We start from the raw sequence: 19,225 nt of genomic DNA, 5'->3' as shown, positions 1-19,225 counted from the left end.
AAGGTGGCCATTCCACTGTCTCACTTGCTTATACCAGGATTCTGAAAAGCGTTCTGATTATTATTGTCTCGCTGTCTCCCAGAAGTGCCTACAGGAAGCTGCTGTCTCACCTTGGGGAAAGTGGTCAAGCCGAGATTGTCAGCCTTGATAATGACTGACAGCATCATCGATCATTTGAAACCAACAGTACGAGACAGTCCAGGACCCATTCTTCTCACTTGCATTGTACATTTCTGTTTTGTTATTTTTAAAAAATCTCACTACGTTTTTAACAATAGGATTATGAAATATTAAGCACAATTGCAGCAATGGACATTTCTAACCTGCAGGAAAGACTACAAAAATGTAGACTGTAGGTGGAATTTTAGGTCCAAAGGCATATGTATTATGTCCTTCTGAGACTTGCGCTGGTAAAAAAAGTCTTATTTTATCTATTTAATTTATAAGACCTCGAATTCCTTTCTTTATGTGATTGTCAGATTGAGTTATTCTGGCATATATTGCATTGTTTGTGAATTAATGTTCATTTTGAATTAAGTTCTTTTTCCTACTTAGATGTGTTGCCTAACTCATGTCTATTTAAAACTAGGGCCGGATGAAGACCGACATTGTAAATACCGTATTCCGAAAACCAGCAAACAACAGTATGAGAAAAATATTAGATATGGATGAAGAATTGGAATGAGGTGTAAAAGCATAATAAAATTTCAAAACCCTGGGGCAAAATGGCATGCTCAGTCTCTACTGTTGGAAAGAAAAGGCTCAGAGGAGATACAGCTATGAACATATGCAAATGTTTAGACGTCCGCTAACACGGGGCCTTCCGTGTAAACAGGGAATACCCTGAGAATCTCAAATCAAGCTGCCTTATAAATTATGTATTCTCTGAGCCTGGTTTGATTCTTGTGAAATCTGATTACAGCAATTTCTTAGATTTATTGGAGAACACGGTAAGACTAAATTTAGAAGTGCAGTATAAATTTCTCTCTAACTAGCACAAAAGTGCTAGGACTTTACTGTTTGAATACATACTTTAAATGCACAATTAAAGGGTTTCATAATGCGAACAGGCCTTTTGAGTGCGAAGTATCCATGGGTTGCCTGCCTGTGACTGAAGCTGTAATGGCTCGTAACCATCTGTAACCGGGTGCCAGTCTGGCCTTTGTCTTGAGTGACAGAGGCTGAAATTCTTGAACTGGTGGAGTGCAGGGCGGCTCAGCTCCAGCAGGGTGGGTGGACTAAAGATGCAGTGTGGCCTCAACTTGCTGTACAACTGGGAGCTTGCTGTGTTGTTGGTGATCTGACCTGCAATCACTGCTTACTCTGTTGAAAACACTGCATGATCCCAGCATGAGGAATGATGGAAGGCTCTTCCAACCGTATTTTTCTAAGGACAGCAGTCTCTCTCACCCCCCACTGTGTGTACTGGGATGAGGTGTTGTAGTGACAAAACTGATTCAGTTAAAATGTGTTAAAAGTGGTTAGACTGGTTAGCCACATCAGCAGGCAGACATGCAAAGGAACAACAAGACGTCTGAACACTACATGAAAAAAAAGGGCTGAAAAGGGCTCTGTAACCGACTGAAATGTTGTTGTTTTTTCCTTCTCAGGTAAAATTTTAAAAGTGATAGGGCATAAAAAGAAAAAAAATGAATGCAGTTGGAAATGAGAGATTAAATGTTCCTCAAAATACGTGCTACAGTAAACATCTGTTTCTATGACAAAAATGTGAATGTCGAGTGGAAGGACCATGTGGTTACCACAGCTAATACACAGCGCCACCTAGTGGCACACAAGAGTTAGTCCTCCAATCTACATTTAATTTCCACATGATATCATGTTTTAACTATGCATTTCTTTAATGTATGTATCAACCACCCAGAATTATTAGCTTTTTGTAGCATGTCATCATAATACATTATTGAAATACAAAAATCCTAAAAGTAATCATTACAGTTCTGCATGAATAAAAAGTAAATTTGTCCTCCTAAATTGCACGTGCAGCTATACAGTGCTGTTAGTGAGGGATGCTCCTCTCCTGCACTCAACACTGAGCCTCCAGCTCAGGCCAGTGTAGTCTGAGAGGGGTCTGCCCACACTTCCTCCTACTCCCGTGTGCAGATCCACACTTCGGAACTCGATTGCGATTGAGAAATGAAAAACGCACATTTGGTTAATAAAAATAATTGGTCATTCTAAACTTATAAAAAAGAGAAAGATTAAAATTTATGGTTATGACATTTTATTTAGTAATTGTCAAAGCACACTCAAACTCACACATACCTGTAGTGATGTGATGTCATTTGTAATGTAATTTTTAATGTCTTCATTATGTCATCTGTTGTGCAGTTTGTCATGTAAGGAACCATACAAGTAACCATTTTATTGTACACAGGTACATACGACAATAAACGTGGGCTTGAACCAATATTCCTAAACTATCATAAAACATTTGCATCGATCTAGAGCATAAGCTGTAAACGGTTTAATTTTAAAATTTTATTTTTAGCACTTGTTGCCCTTCAAAGTAGAGGCTGTTCATGATACCCTACAGTGTCAGAAAAGAACATCCAGTTTACAGTACCTGGAAGCATATATGCATTCACCTTAACCTGCCTGCTCTTAATAAAATGTTATTTAAATACAGTCAAAGCTGGTGTACTTCTGCTTGTGAATGAAGAGGGAGTGCACTGTTCAAAGACAAGAAGCACTTTTTTCACAAAATAGTGAATAGTACTTTGATAATATAAGTGATTTTTTATTGTTCTCATTTTTATGGATTTACTTTTGTAATTAGAGCCTTCTTTTGGACTAAAGAAAAGACATTGTTATTTAAATATTGGGTGAAGTGGAAAAATCATAATCACTTAGTATTCAAGAAAGTGAAGGGGTAATTAGTTCCTGTCTTTATTTGACAAGAAAGGAGTCGCAATTACATAAGTATGTTTTTTTTTTTCAAAAAGCTCTCATGTTTACAGTTTCTGCCTGTTAGAGAGACAATATGGCACATGGACTCCAGTTGCTCAGGCTTTGTTTTCTCTCTTACTTCCTTCCTGGAAGCTGATGCCTTGGGTCAAATTGGCATTTCATGCACATAAAGGCTGTCTTTTAAATTAACCCTTGAGTTCAATATGGATAATTTCTTATTCAATGTCCCGCAACACCTAGATCCGCGTTGAGAGTTTTATTGTGTGTTCACATATTTGATCTTTTAGGGTTAGTCATATCATAAGATATGAAAATAAAATGGCAACAGGAATCGCATGATATCACACTTTTGCTTTATTTCAAAGAGAATAATAACTGTGCAGCATTATGAAATTAGGAATATCATGAGATGGCAAGAGAGTTTTGTTTATATATTGCTATGTTGCGATGTTATGATAACTTGGAATTGCTGGAGGTGTGCCTTAAATGATTTGACTTGTATGTGCCATTCATGTTTTTTCTCTTTTTAAATGTATAGAGTGATTGTAAGAGCAATTCATTTATTTCAAGTCTTCAAGTTTATAACTTCTGTTAGCGGATGACGTTTGATGTTATTTAACATTCTGAGCAATGTCAAAGGGGTCATCTGTATAAGAAGGCATTCTAAAGCATGTACACCTGATTCCATTGTACAATTTTGAAGTGGAAGTATTATGTATACTTAAAAATGTATTAAGAAATGTCATTCCTGAAAGAAGGAAAGACTTCTTTTCGCAAAGAGTTGTGGGGGTGTGGAGCTCCCTACAAACCCTATTTTTTTATTGTTTCCAATTAAATAGCCATTAATGCATGTATAATGATTTCTGTCCAAAGGTTCCCATAGTATATAAAATTTTATCGTGTGAATAAATTTAGCTGGTTAAATTATGCTGCATTATTTACCAGTTTTATGTAACTCTTTATCCCCTAAGCATGAATTTAGTCCTCCCTCAACTGACATTAATAAAATAATAATAAACAATAATAAAATTGAATGCATTTTTTAAATATAAATGAATTTTTCTTCACCCTGGAAGGTTAGGAACTATTTATTAGTCTTAAATTGACATACCAATATTTTCCCCAAAGCTTAGAAAATAGAATTTAATCAAGATTAGTTTTAAAGTTTTAATTTTTTCAAGTTCTGTTTGTGATGTATTTTATAGGCCAGTTAAAATATTTTACATTGTACAGTTCCTTGAAATATATATAATGTTATACAAACCAATAGATCATGTATGTAGCCTTGCAACTGTATTCAAACTCTTGCACAATTTTCCCATTTTGTTGCCTTAAAGCTTGCAGTCAGGACAATTTGAGGTAGCAATGAGTATGTTTTACAGACACAGCCTACTCCATACATTGAGTGCAAAAAAGTACATGTTATGAACAAAAAATGAAAAAGTCATGACTACAGAAATATTCAATCCCTTTGCGGTGGCACACCTGAATCAATTTAGGCACACAAACAATTACCTAAATGAGCCACACAGCAACTTGAATGCTCTTTGTCTGTGTGTAATAGTGGTTCACATGATTTCAGAATAAACAAACATGCCATAAAGACCAGGGAGCTTTCACAGCAACTCAGAGATAAAGTTGTATAAAGGCAGAAATTAGGAGATGGCTATAAAAAACATTTTAAAGACCCATAATATCTGGTTCTCTTGAGCATAATGAATTTGATCATTATGAACTGGAAGGCACCTAGACACTGCCATGAACAGGCCGTCTGTCCAAGCTGAGCAGCTGGGCAAGGAGGAAAGTGGTTAGGGATGCTACAGTGAAGCCAACAGTGACTTTGCAAGGGTTATAGTGTTCAGTGGCTAAGATGGTGGGGGGGGGGATTTCAAACAGTCAACAAGATCCAGGTTACTCCACAAAAGGAGCTTGTAAGAAACTGACAACAAAACATCTCAAATTCTCACAGGGTTCGCAAGAAAGCACTTACCAGATACTGCAAAATGTGACAAAAGGCTTTTTTTCAATTAAGACTTAAATTGGAGGTTGCTGGTTGTAAATTGGAAGTTGCTAAATGCAGATGCAATGCAGTAGTTCATCACTCAGTCAACACCATCCCTACTGTCTAGAATGGCAGTTTAATTCTGCTTTGCATCAAAAGGAAGCTGTTCAAGACTGATAGGAACGGAAGTATTGGCAAGTCATCGAGAAGAATCTGCTTCAGGCCTGAAACTAGGACAAAAATTCACCTTTCAACGGCACAGTGATCGAAACTTAGAGTGGCTTAAGAATAAGAAACTGAATGTCTTTCAGTGGCCCAGTCAAGGTCCTTACTTGAAATCTGTTCAAGGACTTGAAAACTGCAGTTCCTCAAGAACATATGAGCAAACATATGAGCAAAATGACTTGTGGCTGCAATTGCTGCCAAATGTGCTTCTACTAAACATTGAGTTCATGGATCTGAAAATTTATTCAATCAAGAGATTTCAGTTTTTTCTTTTTAGTGTTTGCTCACATTTTACTGCAACACATCTTCAGTCTTCAGTTTGAGCACTCAGCTTTTCGAATAAAACACTTTGATAAGATGTATTTTTGAACATCTTTTGGCGACTTCACAAAATCTGATGCACGCAGGGAGCTGGCACAGTGACGCAGTGGTTAGCACTGCTGCTGCGCAGCGGTGGGGTCCTCAGTTTGATCCCTGGGGGGTTTTCTGTCTGGAGTTTGTATGTTTCTTTCTGTTTGCATGGGTTTCCTCCAGGTATTCCAGTTTCCTTCTGCAATCTAAACACATGCTGGCAGGTTAACTGACTTCTCTGAAATGGGCCTGGTGTCTGTGCGTGTGTGTGGACTTGTATCCCACCTTGCCCCCCAGTGTTTCCTGAGGCTCCAGACCACTGTGACACTGAATCACATCCGTGGTTATTGAAAGTGATGGGATGTTAAGGAAGCCTAAGAGAGGAAACCCATGCAAGTGGACTGTGTTGGAATTTTTCCAGCTCTTGATTTAAATATACTCGCAATTCTTGAAAGCAACGCTGGTGAAGACCTTAAATGCTCTTTTATTACTGACAAATGGTGAGAATTGTTTAGAAAGGAATTTCTATTTTAAACACGCAGTTGTTAGAGCAAACTTAGAAAAGCCTGTTTTTTCACAGATAATTCTCTGTAATATGCTTTTGGCTCACTGTTTGAAATAGTGTCAGATGTGTTTGGTATATATTAATGTTAAGAAACACCCAAAGTATAGTTTCACATTATAATTATTAATTTTGAAGTGGATTTCAAGAGCTGTAGACATTCACATTTGCAGTGTAATTGCACTGACTTTTCTGAAGCAAAAGCTAATGCCTTCAACAAGAGGTTTTTATCTGATAAACCTCAAATTTAGAATTAGTTTTTAAATGTAACAGACAATAGTTTTTTTTCTGAAAAACTTAATAGATTTTTTTGCTTCAGTAAATGCTGAGTGTGAGTTTCTGATTATTGTTACCAGTTAGAACAATCTCAACATTACCTAATACTCCTTACTGTGTAAAATATTAATCTATTCAATAAACCTAGCCATTATAACTGCACTTAATGCAGTCAGTGAAAGCCTCTTTAGGCCAGTTATTAACTGAGAACATGAATCTTTTCATTATGAAAGCAGTGTATTGAACCTAGAGAGCAACCACATGGCTTTGTAAGGCTCCAGCACCTGGGAGGCCTGTTACTTGTCTCTGGAGAGAGGCTGCATCTAAAGCCTTTTTTTCGCAGTCTCCATAGTGGTAGGCATATCTATGCAGTTCCAGCCTCTGTGATTACAATAGAGACATTATTTGTATCTCTTTGTTAATGATACCACCTTTTCAAATGAATTTCATCATAGTGCATCCATCTTTCCATGCTTCAGTGAAAGAATGGTCTGTTTAAATACTGCTTTCAAGTTCTTTCTAAACAGGTTGTTGGTTAAAGTAAGTATTCAAGGGACAACTAATTTGTCTAGTGTTTACTTGAGCTATTAAGAAATTTACCGGTTTTGTTACCAAACCAACTTCAAAATTCAGTGTGCCTTATAAGAAGGATGGGTCTGTGTGTGTCATGGATACAAAACTGAAAACCAGTCTTTACCTTCCTGTTTTCCTTATATTCATTATTAAAATTTATGATTTCATTTTCTTCCATTTTCTTTTCCAACTAGTGCTTGTCCTGGCAAGCGACAGGCACAAGGCAGGTACATCCTGGAGCAGAAGCCAGTCCTTCGCAGGACACACTCACTCACATCAGGGCCATGATTCCTAGAAGCCAATTTATCTACCAGTATATCTTTTGACTGTGGGAGGAAACCTAGTTCCTGCCAACATCTGGAAAAAATATGCTTAGTTAATAAATCTTCTAGTAATTAAAATGTTTTGTTCCATTATCCATGTCAGTGTTACAGCAGTTTAATAGTGCAGAAAAATTTATCAAAATAATACAACTGGAACAACTTCATAAAGTTATTATCAGGATAGTTACCATATTTATGTAGCAGGTGCACTGACATTTAAGCCAAAAGCTCTTGGTCAATTCATTATGCTGATTAACATTTGATTAACGGTTGTTAATTTATTAAACGAGGTACTTTAGAGATTATTTGGGACCAAAATCACAGGACCCTCTAGTCCTCAAGGGCCAGAATTCTCACTTGGTTAATTCATCATCAATTTACAGGTGTTCTCAGTCTTTAGAAACAGGTGACCTAGAAAACTGTACAGTGACTCCAGGACTAACATTAAAGTCACACCCACTGTACTCTGCCCATAAATGCTGTGCACAGGATATAGGTAAGTGAACGGTTCCCACTTCCCACCAAGTCCTGCATTTATTATTATGATTATTAAACATTTGTTTCTATACCTTCGTGTGTACAATTCACAGTGTTGAAATACTGTATATTAACTCACCAGATCCTCCAATCTCTGTGGTTAAGGCTCAGACCTGCTCTTTCCTTTTCTGGTGCTTTGTTTCAATTCTTCAGTCTTGCTAGTGATATTATAATTTCATTTTAATTTTCCTAGATTTGCATTTTCTGAGTGTCCATGTCTCCCTCAGACTATTTCTAAGGGCCTTAATTTTGATAGAAGCCGAACGTGTCCAGAAGTATTGATGTGTTAATCAAGGAAGGCAACTTGCCATCCACTTCTTCAGAAATCCCTCCACATCTAGAGTACAGCACATTATCCACATAATGAGCCCCCTTCTGTAGGCTACATGGCCGATCTTCTAGCTCACAAGTTTGGGGAAGATGTCCCTGTGGTCACAGCCTCTTGAAGTAATGGCTATTGTTCCCATATCTACTGGGAACATTAGGTTTCTATTTGTAGCACAAACCTCTTGGAAAAGAACAGGGATTATGAGTTTGACTGTTGGGAACAAGAGCAGTTCGAAGTCTAGAAAATGGATACCGGTGCCACGTACCGATACTGCACATGCTAGACCAAGGCTATCACACAGAGCATTATTCATTGTTGTTGAGTTGTTATGGAATGTGTGTTATGTTGTTGTGGTTATCTGTTATTGCAGCTTTAATGAACTGAAATATAATGAAACGTTTTTACCCAATGTCAATCGTGTCACATGTTCCTGAATTCCAATTAACTTTTTTTTTATACAAAACTCTAGCAAAACTAAATACTGTTGCTTTCTCCCAAGCTCTGTATGAGATTTAAGATGAGTCTTTTTCAGTGACGGTTTCTTCCTTGCCCCTTGTCCATGCAGGTTAGTTTTGTAGAGGGATTTGGTCAATGGGAGTAGTGTCAGTGTGTGAATTCAGACTCTAGCCTCAGACACGGAACTTCACAAATCTTTCAATATTACTGACACATCTTTCAATGTGTCACATCAGCTTCCCTAACCAATACCCTGCTTTCCTGGATGGACACCATTAAGGTCATTCCCAGGCAGTGCCCCTACATGGCCCATTCCAGCTCACATTGATCAGCAGTGTCTCCTTCCCTGTGTTTCTCTATCAAAGCTCCTGGTCATTCCTATGTAGTATAGCACGATGTGAGCTGTGCTTTGATGTTCAGTATCAAACTGAGGGAACTTTACAAAGATTGATGCATTCATTCTGAAATAAGGTTTGATTACACACAGCGACCATTTCACTAATTTTGTGATCTGTTAGACTAATCTTTTGAACTCATAAAGTGTACAGCCAAGGGGGTTGAATATTTGCGAATGATCTAATTTTCTGAATCATTTACATACAATACTGTCAGAATTGATTTAGCTTTATCAGAATTCATACTAAATATAAAGTCGTACTTGAAAATATCTTGATTGCAAGGTCATATATCAACAAAATATGGAAATTGCAGGGAGATGAATACTTTTGTAAGGTGCTATAAATTGTTTAGTATATGATGTATGTTTTAGCATTAGCGGTACTTCTTTCTCATTGATTTCCCCATGGAAATGCAGGGCAGTTCGGGACTAGTGTTTCCCAGGATCAGGGACCCTGCTTTGTAATTGCATTAGCTGTTATGTGACTGGTTTTGAAAGTGGAGAATCTGTTATTTCCATGCAGAAATGAAGCTGTGCAAACAATGGGAGAGAATGGTCATGATTCCCTCTCAAATTAAGTGCTTTCAATACAAAACAGTTATCCGCCAACTGACGAGTGACCATGTAAGCAAATGTTTTTTTTATCAACAAGGCAGAATTTTGCCCTCTGAGGGGGGGGGGGGGGTATTTCAGCTCTTGTAATTTACCCCCCAAATCAGCAAGTATTCCAGATAGTCATATCTGTAATTAAGTTTGAGTATTTCCATGATATCAAACCTTTGTATTTCTCTCCTTTGGAGAGACGGCTCCATTCCATGGCCCGAGTCTATTTTAAAAGGATGTTTCATCACTGAAAAGTTGTGGTGGTGCCTTAAATGTGCCAGTCTGTACTATATATACAGCTAGATAAAATGGGTATCACAATATTAAATACTTGTTTCCATGTCAAAGAGTAGCCTAGCTCTTATTCTAAGTGCCTTGAAATCAGGTCAATATAAATAAAAGAAAAAACATTATTTTAACTTTTTCAAAATGACTGGATGTGAAGTAAACAGTGTTTAATAAAAAGTCATTTGATGTTTTCTTGTCGGAGAAAAGAGTATTGAAATACATCAATCAAAAATGGCACAAAGTGATGAAGTAGTGATGTAGTGGTGCAGCTGGTTCTGGCACGTACAGTGCCTGCATCATTCCTGCCACAGCCTTTATTCCCTTAGGGGACACATTTGGACAGACACTATGCTTTGGAAAATTCACATGCCTGAAACAAATCTATATTGGAGTTTATGCAGGGCTTAAACAGGGGGCACTAATGGGGCCCCATCTCACAGAAGCATCCACCCATAACTGGACCTTGGAGTAAACAAAGAAACACTCAGGTCACCTTTATGCTTTGGGGTTTTTAATAAGGAATAGTCCTTAAGCACCTTTATGCTTTTCCTTACTTTCAATATGATTTCACTCTCCTTACATTTTACACTGCTGTTCCACCCAAAAGTAAACTTTTGTAAAAGCACTTACTGTTCAACTGAACATGTTATTGTACTACCAAAAACAAACACTGTAAACCTAGCTCTTCAAACCCCCTCCAGAATTAGCAGGTATCTGATAAGGAGTTTGTACATAAGGGTGCCTGGCTCTTGAAAGCTAAATTCTGTCATTTATAAAGTACCACTGGAGAGGAGAAGTGGGTCTCTTGTTGAAACACTGCCACCAGTGTGTCTAAAGAGTCTGTGCCTCTTTTATGCTGCACCATGTATCAGATAAACCACTCAGCTAGGGTTCTCCTTACTTCACAGTCACGGTTACGAATCCAAGGTTATCTCTGTAATCATGATACTGATGTAATATTGTTTTAGAAAGAGCAAACTGAGGCTTAACTTGCTGGAGGAAAATGTTTAATTCTGAATGGATTCCTCTTGCCAAAACCATTTTGTTTTTTATACGTTTTTGAAAATTTGTGTAGTATTTTGAATAGGATATAGGAACATGTTTGTTAACATTACCTGTATTTAATTGATATAAAACCACTACACATCAATCTCATTAAAAACCTTCCTTTCCCAGCTGGACTGCTTTGCACATGACATATACAAAAACAATTGCAGTGTTCTCAGATCTGCAGATATCCTTTTAACTAACTGAAATTTAATCCTATTCCCTTTGTATTGAATGTAACTTCATGTCTTTCCTTTTTCATACAGCTCTTGTCCTGGTCCACAATTCACTAATTCTAATTCATTCTTTCATTAAATTAATTTTAGAACAGTTCACAAAAGAAAAAAAAAGATTAGCCAATTGTAATATTACTACAGAACAACACAAAAGAGTTTGACAAAATTGCTTTTATTTCATATTTTCTCTGTAAAACTGCCCACCTGATTGCTTCGGTTACATAAGGTTATGATTTTAGTCTTGTTATCCTTTACTTAGCTTTGTTGCTATTAGCAAACTCTCACTAAAGATTTTTTTTCTGCAATGGGTCATAAATGCCTAGTAGCAACAGCGATATTTGTTTTCTAGTATAACACACCTGACCAGAAAGTAATGAGCCCTTCAAAGGCAGTGCTTAGTGAAAAAAATAATTATTTCCATAACATTAACTGTAAACAAGCTGTTGGAGTTACAGAAGGGAACAACATACTTTTGGCCAAGATTTGTTTTGCCATAGAAGCATGTAGAAACACAATTCCAGAAGTAAATGTATTGTCACACATGAAATAATATCATGTCTCATTACAGGAGTTCTTTCTATTAGTATTCAATTTATAGGCAGAACTTGGCTGTTGTTACAGTAAGCATTTCTGTAATTACTTTTACAAATATCAATGGACCTCCTCAAAGAATACAATAAATATAAATATATTAACATAATGCATATTTGTCTACCTAAACTGCTTGGAAATTAAAACACCTTTTTTTTTGCTTTGGTTAACAAAAGCATTCCTAAAACCATGATGTGGTGATGGGAAACCGTCACTCGGAAATGCATAGCCAACTATCTGAATTGGCTGTTTAATATGATTATGCAAATTTTCTGCAGATTTTAAGTATAACTGTTTTGATTCTTCTTGTGGAAAATAACTTAAATTTCTGAGGTGCAAAATTAGCGGAAACTAAAATAGCAATCTGCAAAAATGATCGAAATAAGGAATTTGCAATTCATTTGGATTATTTTACATAAAATTCAAGAATTCAACTTTGCTCAAATTCTTCTTGGACTATTAAGAAGAGTAGTACTAAGTCATTGTTTCTTGGTCATTACCTCACCCTCGCTGGGGTTATAATCTATTGAAGTTGAGTCTAAAAGCAGTCTTGAATGTTGCAGTCCGAGTTTCCTGTGTTGACAGATTAGGATTTCTTTGGAAACACCATTTAAAAAATCCCAAGGAAACAGACGTTCACACTGAGAGCGTTCATGGAAGGAAAAGAAGACTATGGCAAAACTTCAGTGTTTTATAATCTCAGGTTACATTTAAAAAAAATCAATTGCATAAAATCTGGCAGAGGCTATAAATCAACCCTAAAAATGCTATTCACAACTGAGAAGGAACTACACTTAACAAGCACTGAAATACCGCCCTATCCCAGTACAGTTAGAAACGTATTCTTTTTTGTCAGCCTTGATGAATGTAAATGACTTCATGGGAACAGTCAGATAAGTTCATGTTGCACCACTCTTATCACAGAGCTATTTGGTCACACTGTATGTACTGCATGTTTGCAATATGAGCCAAGAGCATCGCCTTCTGCGGCTCACACTCAATCACAAACACCCCCCATTTAGTGCGTCTTTTAAAACCGCACCTGCCTTTGAAGAGGCGACATTCGGCTGTTGGGAGCTTTATTGTGCGTCGTTTCCATGAAGGATCTTGAGGGCTTCAGATGTTGCCATTATCTATGGCCACAGCTATACAGTACCAATCCTGTGGTGAGGCACTTGTAGGGTCTGGAGGTTGGGGCATGTGAAGTATGGTGCTGGGAGGAAGCACGTGGCTATTCCATTGGAAGCAAATGGAAGAGTGGGTCCATAGAAAACTTCTTCTTTCCCTTCAGTACTGACATCAAGGACCTACAGAGTAAGAGATGCATTTAGGATGGTTTATCTGCCATATACTGTATATGCACAGGGGTAAATACCTGAGTGAAGCACAGATAAAGGAAGATGTACTGTAAAGTCAGTAACTTAAGTCTGTACAGCTGGCATTGCAGTGAAGGAGTTCATGCGGACAGGATGGTTTCTAAATGTTGCAGTCACAACATTATGTATTAAAGCCTTGTGATGAACATTAAAATCTAAGTGACTCATCATTTATAAAAGTAAAAAGATATGCATCTTTATATAAATATAAGATTTTATAATATACATACAGTATGCCTAAAAAGAGATCTAAAAAAATAGTATGTGTTTTTATGAGATAGAAGAATACATTTCTTTTTGTTTTTAATGTATTGCAGTGGAATACGTTTTGGCTAGTGTACTGTAACAGGAACTAAACTGACAGAAAATAAACAAACAGAAAATGCAGCGTGTGCAATAATTTAATAAATTTTATGAGCTTTCTTAATTTAAAAAACTTTCTATTGTGATTTATACACTTTAATTTAGTTTCTTGCGGAATTATCTTTCAAATACATCAGCAAAATTGGTAAATAACAGACTATTTAAACAAATAAATGCATAATTTGTTAAAAGGATCCAAGCTGCACAGAGATCTTTTTGTATGTTGGGTCAAATGTCTTCATAAAATGGTTCGATTTATTTAATGAAGGAATTTAATAATAAAAATAAATTGTTTAGCTGAAACAGTACTTCTAGATAAGAGAAATAACATGTTTTAAAATGGGAAAATGAAATAGTCATGAGATTAATCACAAATCTAAATCGACTGAACAATCATTTCTTTCACACACAAGACTTTCAAGAGCTGAATTACTTTCTTTCTCAGTTATTTAAATGATACACATATCATGTAATGAAACTCTATTTCTAAAAAAAAACAGTAAATATTTAAATAAATATTGTTCTATCTGTACCTAAGCAAAGGTAATCTGGATAATTTCTGATAGAGGACCGAATAATCTAAGTTGTTTGTTTTTGTTGACCAAATAAAAGATAAAATGTAAAATATATTTTAATGTTTTTTAACGGGCTTTGTCTTCTTAACAGTAAATAATTAGTGAAATTGAGGTGTTTTTTTATTTGCTTTACAGATATGCACTGATACAACAGTTTAGATTTTGTGGTGGTACACCTGAGAATCAATCCTTCAGCACAAATGGACTGTACAATATATACTGTACTACTTATGACACTGAAAAAAAATATAACTGTATAAAAATTTTATTTGATTTTCAGCAGTTAATTTTATCTTAACTGCTCCATGTCAAGCACATTCTATACTGCACCATGCCATGGGGAAAACTGACACTAGCAAAAAAGACTGAGGAGAATATTAATTAATGTGTATGGACCGACTGACTAGTGCTAATTGGCAGTGGGGTTGTCATGGTGCTTTTAGATCTCTGGTAAATAGCCTCTCATATATGCAACGCATTAAATAATTCAAACCAAAGGTGTTATTCTTCTCTTTTGATTCCCCTGGGACGTAGCATGGCCCCACTTCAGGGCTGTTTACTTCTCCCCTTCTTGAAGGGTTTTTAAATTGCTGTGAACGTGGTGAGTCTTTTATCACAAGGCACCAATACACTCCTTTTTACATAAACTCCTTTTCGCCCATAAACACCACCTTGCTGTTTGTAAAAGACACATCATGCACTGAATCCTGCCTAATAAACAGGTATTTTGAAATTTCAACATTTTTTCTTTTGGAAATATTGTCCTCCAAATAACACAAAATGACTCTTGTAACTACAGGATTGCTCTCCGCTAAATTATCATAATCTCCACATGCTGCACACCTATAATGTACAACCTTGAAACTCTAAAAGAAAAATGTCAGTGGATGTTCCTGAATTAAATGAGGCCTAATGTGTTTCTGACCTGGCATGTTGAGGTTTACTAACCTGGATACATGCTAATGGCTCATTTGTCCATATAGAATATCCTCCAACAAGATATATTCTTCCATAGTGGACTGCTACTCCAGACTCATTTTGCCCTTCAAAGTATAAAACACCAGGTGATAAATTCCACTTTAATGTGATAACACATTTCATACAAACATTTGTTGAGGATGTGTTCCTCCTAGTATAAAATGCATAACTGTGATGTATACTTGTGGAATATGTACCATCTATAATATTATTGATGAGAAAAGGCATAAAAGATTACTTTAGAATGAGATCGCAGGAACTGAGAAATCTAATGTACCGTATGTCACATTACATGCACAAATAGGATTCTGAAAGCAGTAAGTCTTTTCAGTCCCCTGTTTCAACGCTTAGTTGTTGAGTTGCATGAAACAGGTCTTTCATCAGCACAGTGAACAAAAAGGAAAAAACAGCTTTGGCAAGAAAGTCCTTCCAGAAGCCTGCAATTGTTCCCAGTCATTTTACCACAATCCAGATTGGTTTTTGTTGGTTAAGCTGGGAGAATACTATTGTAAAAGCATAAGATCATAAGAAGAATTTAAACTACCCCTCCTGAAATCCTGCAGGAACAATATTAAAGGATATTATAGCAGGTCTCCCTTTACAGTGTATACTGAACAAACAAATAAGTGCTGAGTGCTGAAGATCAATACATCGTATTCATCATACTGATCATAATTACACCCAACAAACATAATCAGATTGTTTGACCAAACTGGGGAAAATGAGGTCTGCCCTTGCCAGACTTTCAGCAGGAGCCACTTTGTTAAAGAGGTAAATAAATCCATCATCATTGCTTCTCGATGATCTACTTCTGAAAAATAGTGCAAACTGACAACCTCGGGTAAGGGCTGCAGCTTGAAAATTTACTAGAAGACCTTCTGAGACTTTGTACTTCAAAAACTCTCAGTTTCATACTTTGCAGTGTGTCTGACAGAAATTTATTGTATTTATTTTATACAGGTTGCAACTGTTCATGCAAATTACCATGCAGGCTTCCTCCCTGAATACTTGACCAATGAAACACTGGTGGTAAAAAAAAAATATTTTAGGAAACCTCTGCATCATCTGCTGCCACAGAAGCATCAGCTGTTGATTTTTATTAATGAAATCTGATAAGACCTCTGGGTGGTGATATGATGTGATGGGAATAAAGCACCACATAACAATAAAACTCGAATATCAGAAACCAAAGCCTCTGCTGTGAACATTGACGTGAAGCTCAAAGACAAATAATCCATTTTAAAGCTTCAGAAATGTGTTTTGTATAACTGTTTGGAAATAGTACATTAATAGTGACTAGGGGTTCAGAGTTCATTGTAGGCTGTAGAAGTACAAACCTCCTGCTGTGCAGTACAGAACGTTCCTAGGGTCGCATTCTCTCTTATTACATGTTACTGACAGTTTCAGACCTACCTGTAAGCAAACTAAAGGTGCAGCGCGTCCACTGATCCATGTCAATGTCATAACAGTCTATGTGTCGGACCAAAATCCGATCGTTATTGTAGTCTAAATCGTTTCCCCCAAGGACATACAGCTTCCTGTGGACAGCTGCCATGACATGGTACACTCTCCTCTGCAGCATGGGACTGCGCCCAATCCATTTGTTCTGCAGTTTAAGAAAAAAAAGGAAGAATTAAAAAGGACATCAATCCAGTTCTCACCTAGAGAGGCAGTGGAATACTGTAGGTAATAAAATAGGGAATGTTCCAGACAGCTGTCGCATTTAAAACTCCAAGGCACCTACCTGCAGCACATATGCAAATGATCAGTAACCCACATCACAAATACCGTGATCTTCTAGAGGGTAATGTGTACAGTATCCACTTTATTTTCTGTTAAAACAGGATCATTATAATGTTTCGACTGTTTAAAGAATGGTTAAAGAATTTAGAGATATTTTAAGGACATCTATAGCTTTTTAATGTTTGAAGAAGTGTACAGTATTCTACAATAAATGGACGTTGGTTTAATTATTATAATATTGTTTCTTTAGACACATGTTGTTTATACCTTCGGTAGAATATCATAATTATCATTGTTATGCCATATTAGGTATTTTTAAAAATGCGACTTGGGTTTGTAACACTTTAAGTGGAGACTCTAAATATTTTAGGATTTAGAAACTAAAGTTGATTTTTTAATGAAAAACACTTGTTGTTTTAGAATTTTTATTAAAAAACTGGACAAAACTTTAACAAAAACAAAAAGGTTGTGTAGGAAAAACTTTATTTATTTTCTTGATCCATATACTGTACATCTCTGGCAAAGCATGGCTGGTGTTAATACTTTGCAGTTCTCCCATTCTTCACTTCTCCCTAACACAAGAGAGTAACTTGCGGCCTTGTTACTAGCATTGTTACTGTACTAGCCAGCATGTAGCGCACTGCCATGAATAAGATGAAAGTATTGTCCAATTATCTTCCGTGCACTACACATGGTTCCAGAATTAGCAGGTGTTCTTTACAATTCTGGGCATTTACATTATATACAGTATAGTTGCATTATAGTCTCTATCTTTTCTAGAGACTGAAAGATAACTTTCCAAATGTTTTGCATCAAGACAAGTTTTGCTCTACTATTTTTAATGAAAAAAAAAACAATTCAAAGTGAAGACAACAAATTTGCACAAAGCTATTACTTTCCTATCTTCTTCACGTATTTTTTTCACATTCATCTAGAAAATATAAAAATGCATTTTGCACTGGAAGCAAATAGCTTTAAAAGCCAATGTATTCATTCTGTGCCACTGGTTTGATACATTTTTTTGTTCTGAATATTTTGTCTTGTTTTTTACACTGCACTTCAAAAATAAGATCAATCTAGGAAAATATTTGAAAACTTTCTGCAAGTTCCAGACAACAAAATTCACATGCTCTTTGAAAAGTCAAATGAAAGATCATCTGCTAAAACTGAGATAATCATTTTTCAGGGATATAATGTAAAGAGATTATGGATTGCTCCTTTGACTGCCAGCAAAGCCTTAAAAGTATTAATGTGGCAAATGATGTTCATGATCAACGTATTTCAATAAAATTACGTTACAAAACAATACCTCAGTACAGCAGTTTGTACATCACAACCTTATTCTAATAATTCTAAACGTTTTGAAATTACAAAAAAAATCTTTGAAATCTGTCTGTCTCTCGCTCTTCCAAAACGATTTAATTATTTATATCGCCATATTAAACTTTGTAATGTTTGTGTAGTAAGAATTAATTTCTGGGTTAGCTGCTAAGTCCCCTGACAGAAGCTAGTAGACACCATCTGCTTGTCGGCGCCTGAGATGGGTCCCCTGATTCTATCTCCACTTCCTGTCACTGCAAGGACTGCCAGGTGAGCCATCACGCGCCACATCGGCAATGAAACGCTGGGGCCTGGAGGGGTCACTCCTAATAAACCACTGTTTGAATACTAATCAGCCGCAGGGAAGCGGAGGTCACTGCTGCCTGCTTGTTAGCAGGTAGCTGTGTGCTCTGCAGCAGATGGCAGGCATTATCGGGGCTCCACACGCATAACAAACTCACACTTGCAAACACACACACACACACACACACACACACACACACACACACACACACACACACACACACACACACACACACACACACACACACACACACACACACACACACACACACACACACGCGCGCAGAGCAGGAAAAACAAAACAACGCAATCCAGGCTCAGCATTGGCAGGCAAGTGATTGGGATTCTGCACCAGACCCGGCAGATGGAATGTTTGCCCGCTCGCTTGTTTAAACAGTGTAGGGTCTGCGCAGAGCACACAGCTTTCAGACAGAGAGAAGAGGGAGTGGAGAGCAGAGCGCTCCTTCGGGCTCTCCACACCTCCTTCAGATCACGGCCTGTCCCCTCCCTGCTCATCGGTTCAGATCTCTGAATTTAGCCGCCTCTAATTGACGGATGTTTTGTCATTTCACAATTGATTACAGTTCACGAGACGCAGCACGTGCGAAATTAAACAGCAGGAAAACGTGATGTACATACTGTACTATATACAATGTTTTTAAGGAAGGGTACTTGAGGCTGATAGGGTCTGCCATCTATTTTCAAGGAGCTGTACCAGCATTAAAAATAATAATTTTTTGTACAGTACTGAATTCAGTGAATAGGATGGGACCCTACAACCCCCGTCTCCATCCCTATCAGCCTTGCCACTGAAATCACAGACACTGAGATCAGAGAAATTCAC

General features: G+C 37.0%; 2 protein-coding genes across 7 annotated transcripts in view; one reads left to right on the top strand and one right to left on the bottom strand.

Annotated features, from left to right (window-relative positions):
- The window catches only part of mms22l (MMS22-like, DNA repair protein), a 65,815-nt gene extending 63,387 nt beyond the window's left edge, over window positions 1–2,428 (top strand). For 2 of the 3 annotated variants that reach the window (XM_088625866.1, XM_088625865.1), the window contains exon 24: window positions 83–2,428. In XM_088625866.1, the coding sequence (XP_088481992.1) occupies window positions 83–158 (76 nt within the window). In that variant the 3' untranslated portion in view covers window positions 159–2,428. The remainder of the gene's footprint in view (window positions 1–82) is intronic. The other variant, XM_088625867.1, reaches the window with a different exon arrangement.
- An 8,860-nt stretch (window positions 2,429–11,288) lies between these two features.
- The window catches only part of klhl32 (kelch-like family member 32), an 81,656-nt gene continuing 73,719 nt past the window's right edge, over window positions 11,289–19,225 (bottom strand). For 3 of the 4 annotated variants that reach the window (XM_088625861.1, XM_088625862.1, XM_088625863.1), the window contains 3 exons: window positions 16,429–16,621; window positions 14,986–15,080; window positions 11,289–13,030 (listed from right to left, as the gene is read on the bottom strand). In XM_088625861.1, the coding sequence (XP_088481987.1) occupies window positions 12,869–13,030; window positions 14,986–15,080; window positions 16,429–16,621 (450 nt within the window). In that variant the 3' untranslated portion in view covers window positions 11,289–12,868. The remainder of the gene's footprint in view (window positions 13,031–14,985; window positions 15,081–16,428; window positions 16,622–19,225) is intronic. The other variant, XM_088625864.1, reaches the window with a different exon arrangement.

The sequence above is a fragment of the Lepisosteus platostomus genome, chromosome 3 (genome assembly GCF_059453375.1).
Source record: "Lepisosteus platostomus isolate fLepPlt1 chromosome 3, fLepPlt1.hap1, whole genome shotgun sequence".
Lineage (NCBI taxonomy): Eukaryota > Metazoa > Chordata > Actinopteri > Semionotiformes > Lepisosteidae > Lepisosteus > Lepisosteus platostomus.
Note: the sequence above shows the minus strand (reverse complement) of the source record. Positions and strands in the feature narration are given on the sequence as shown.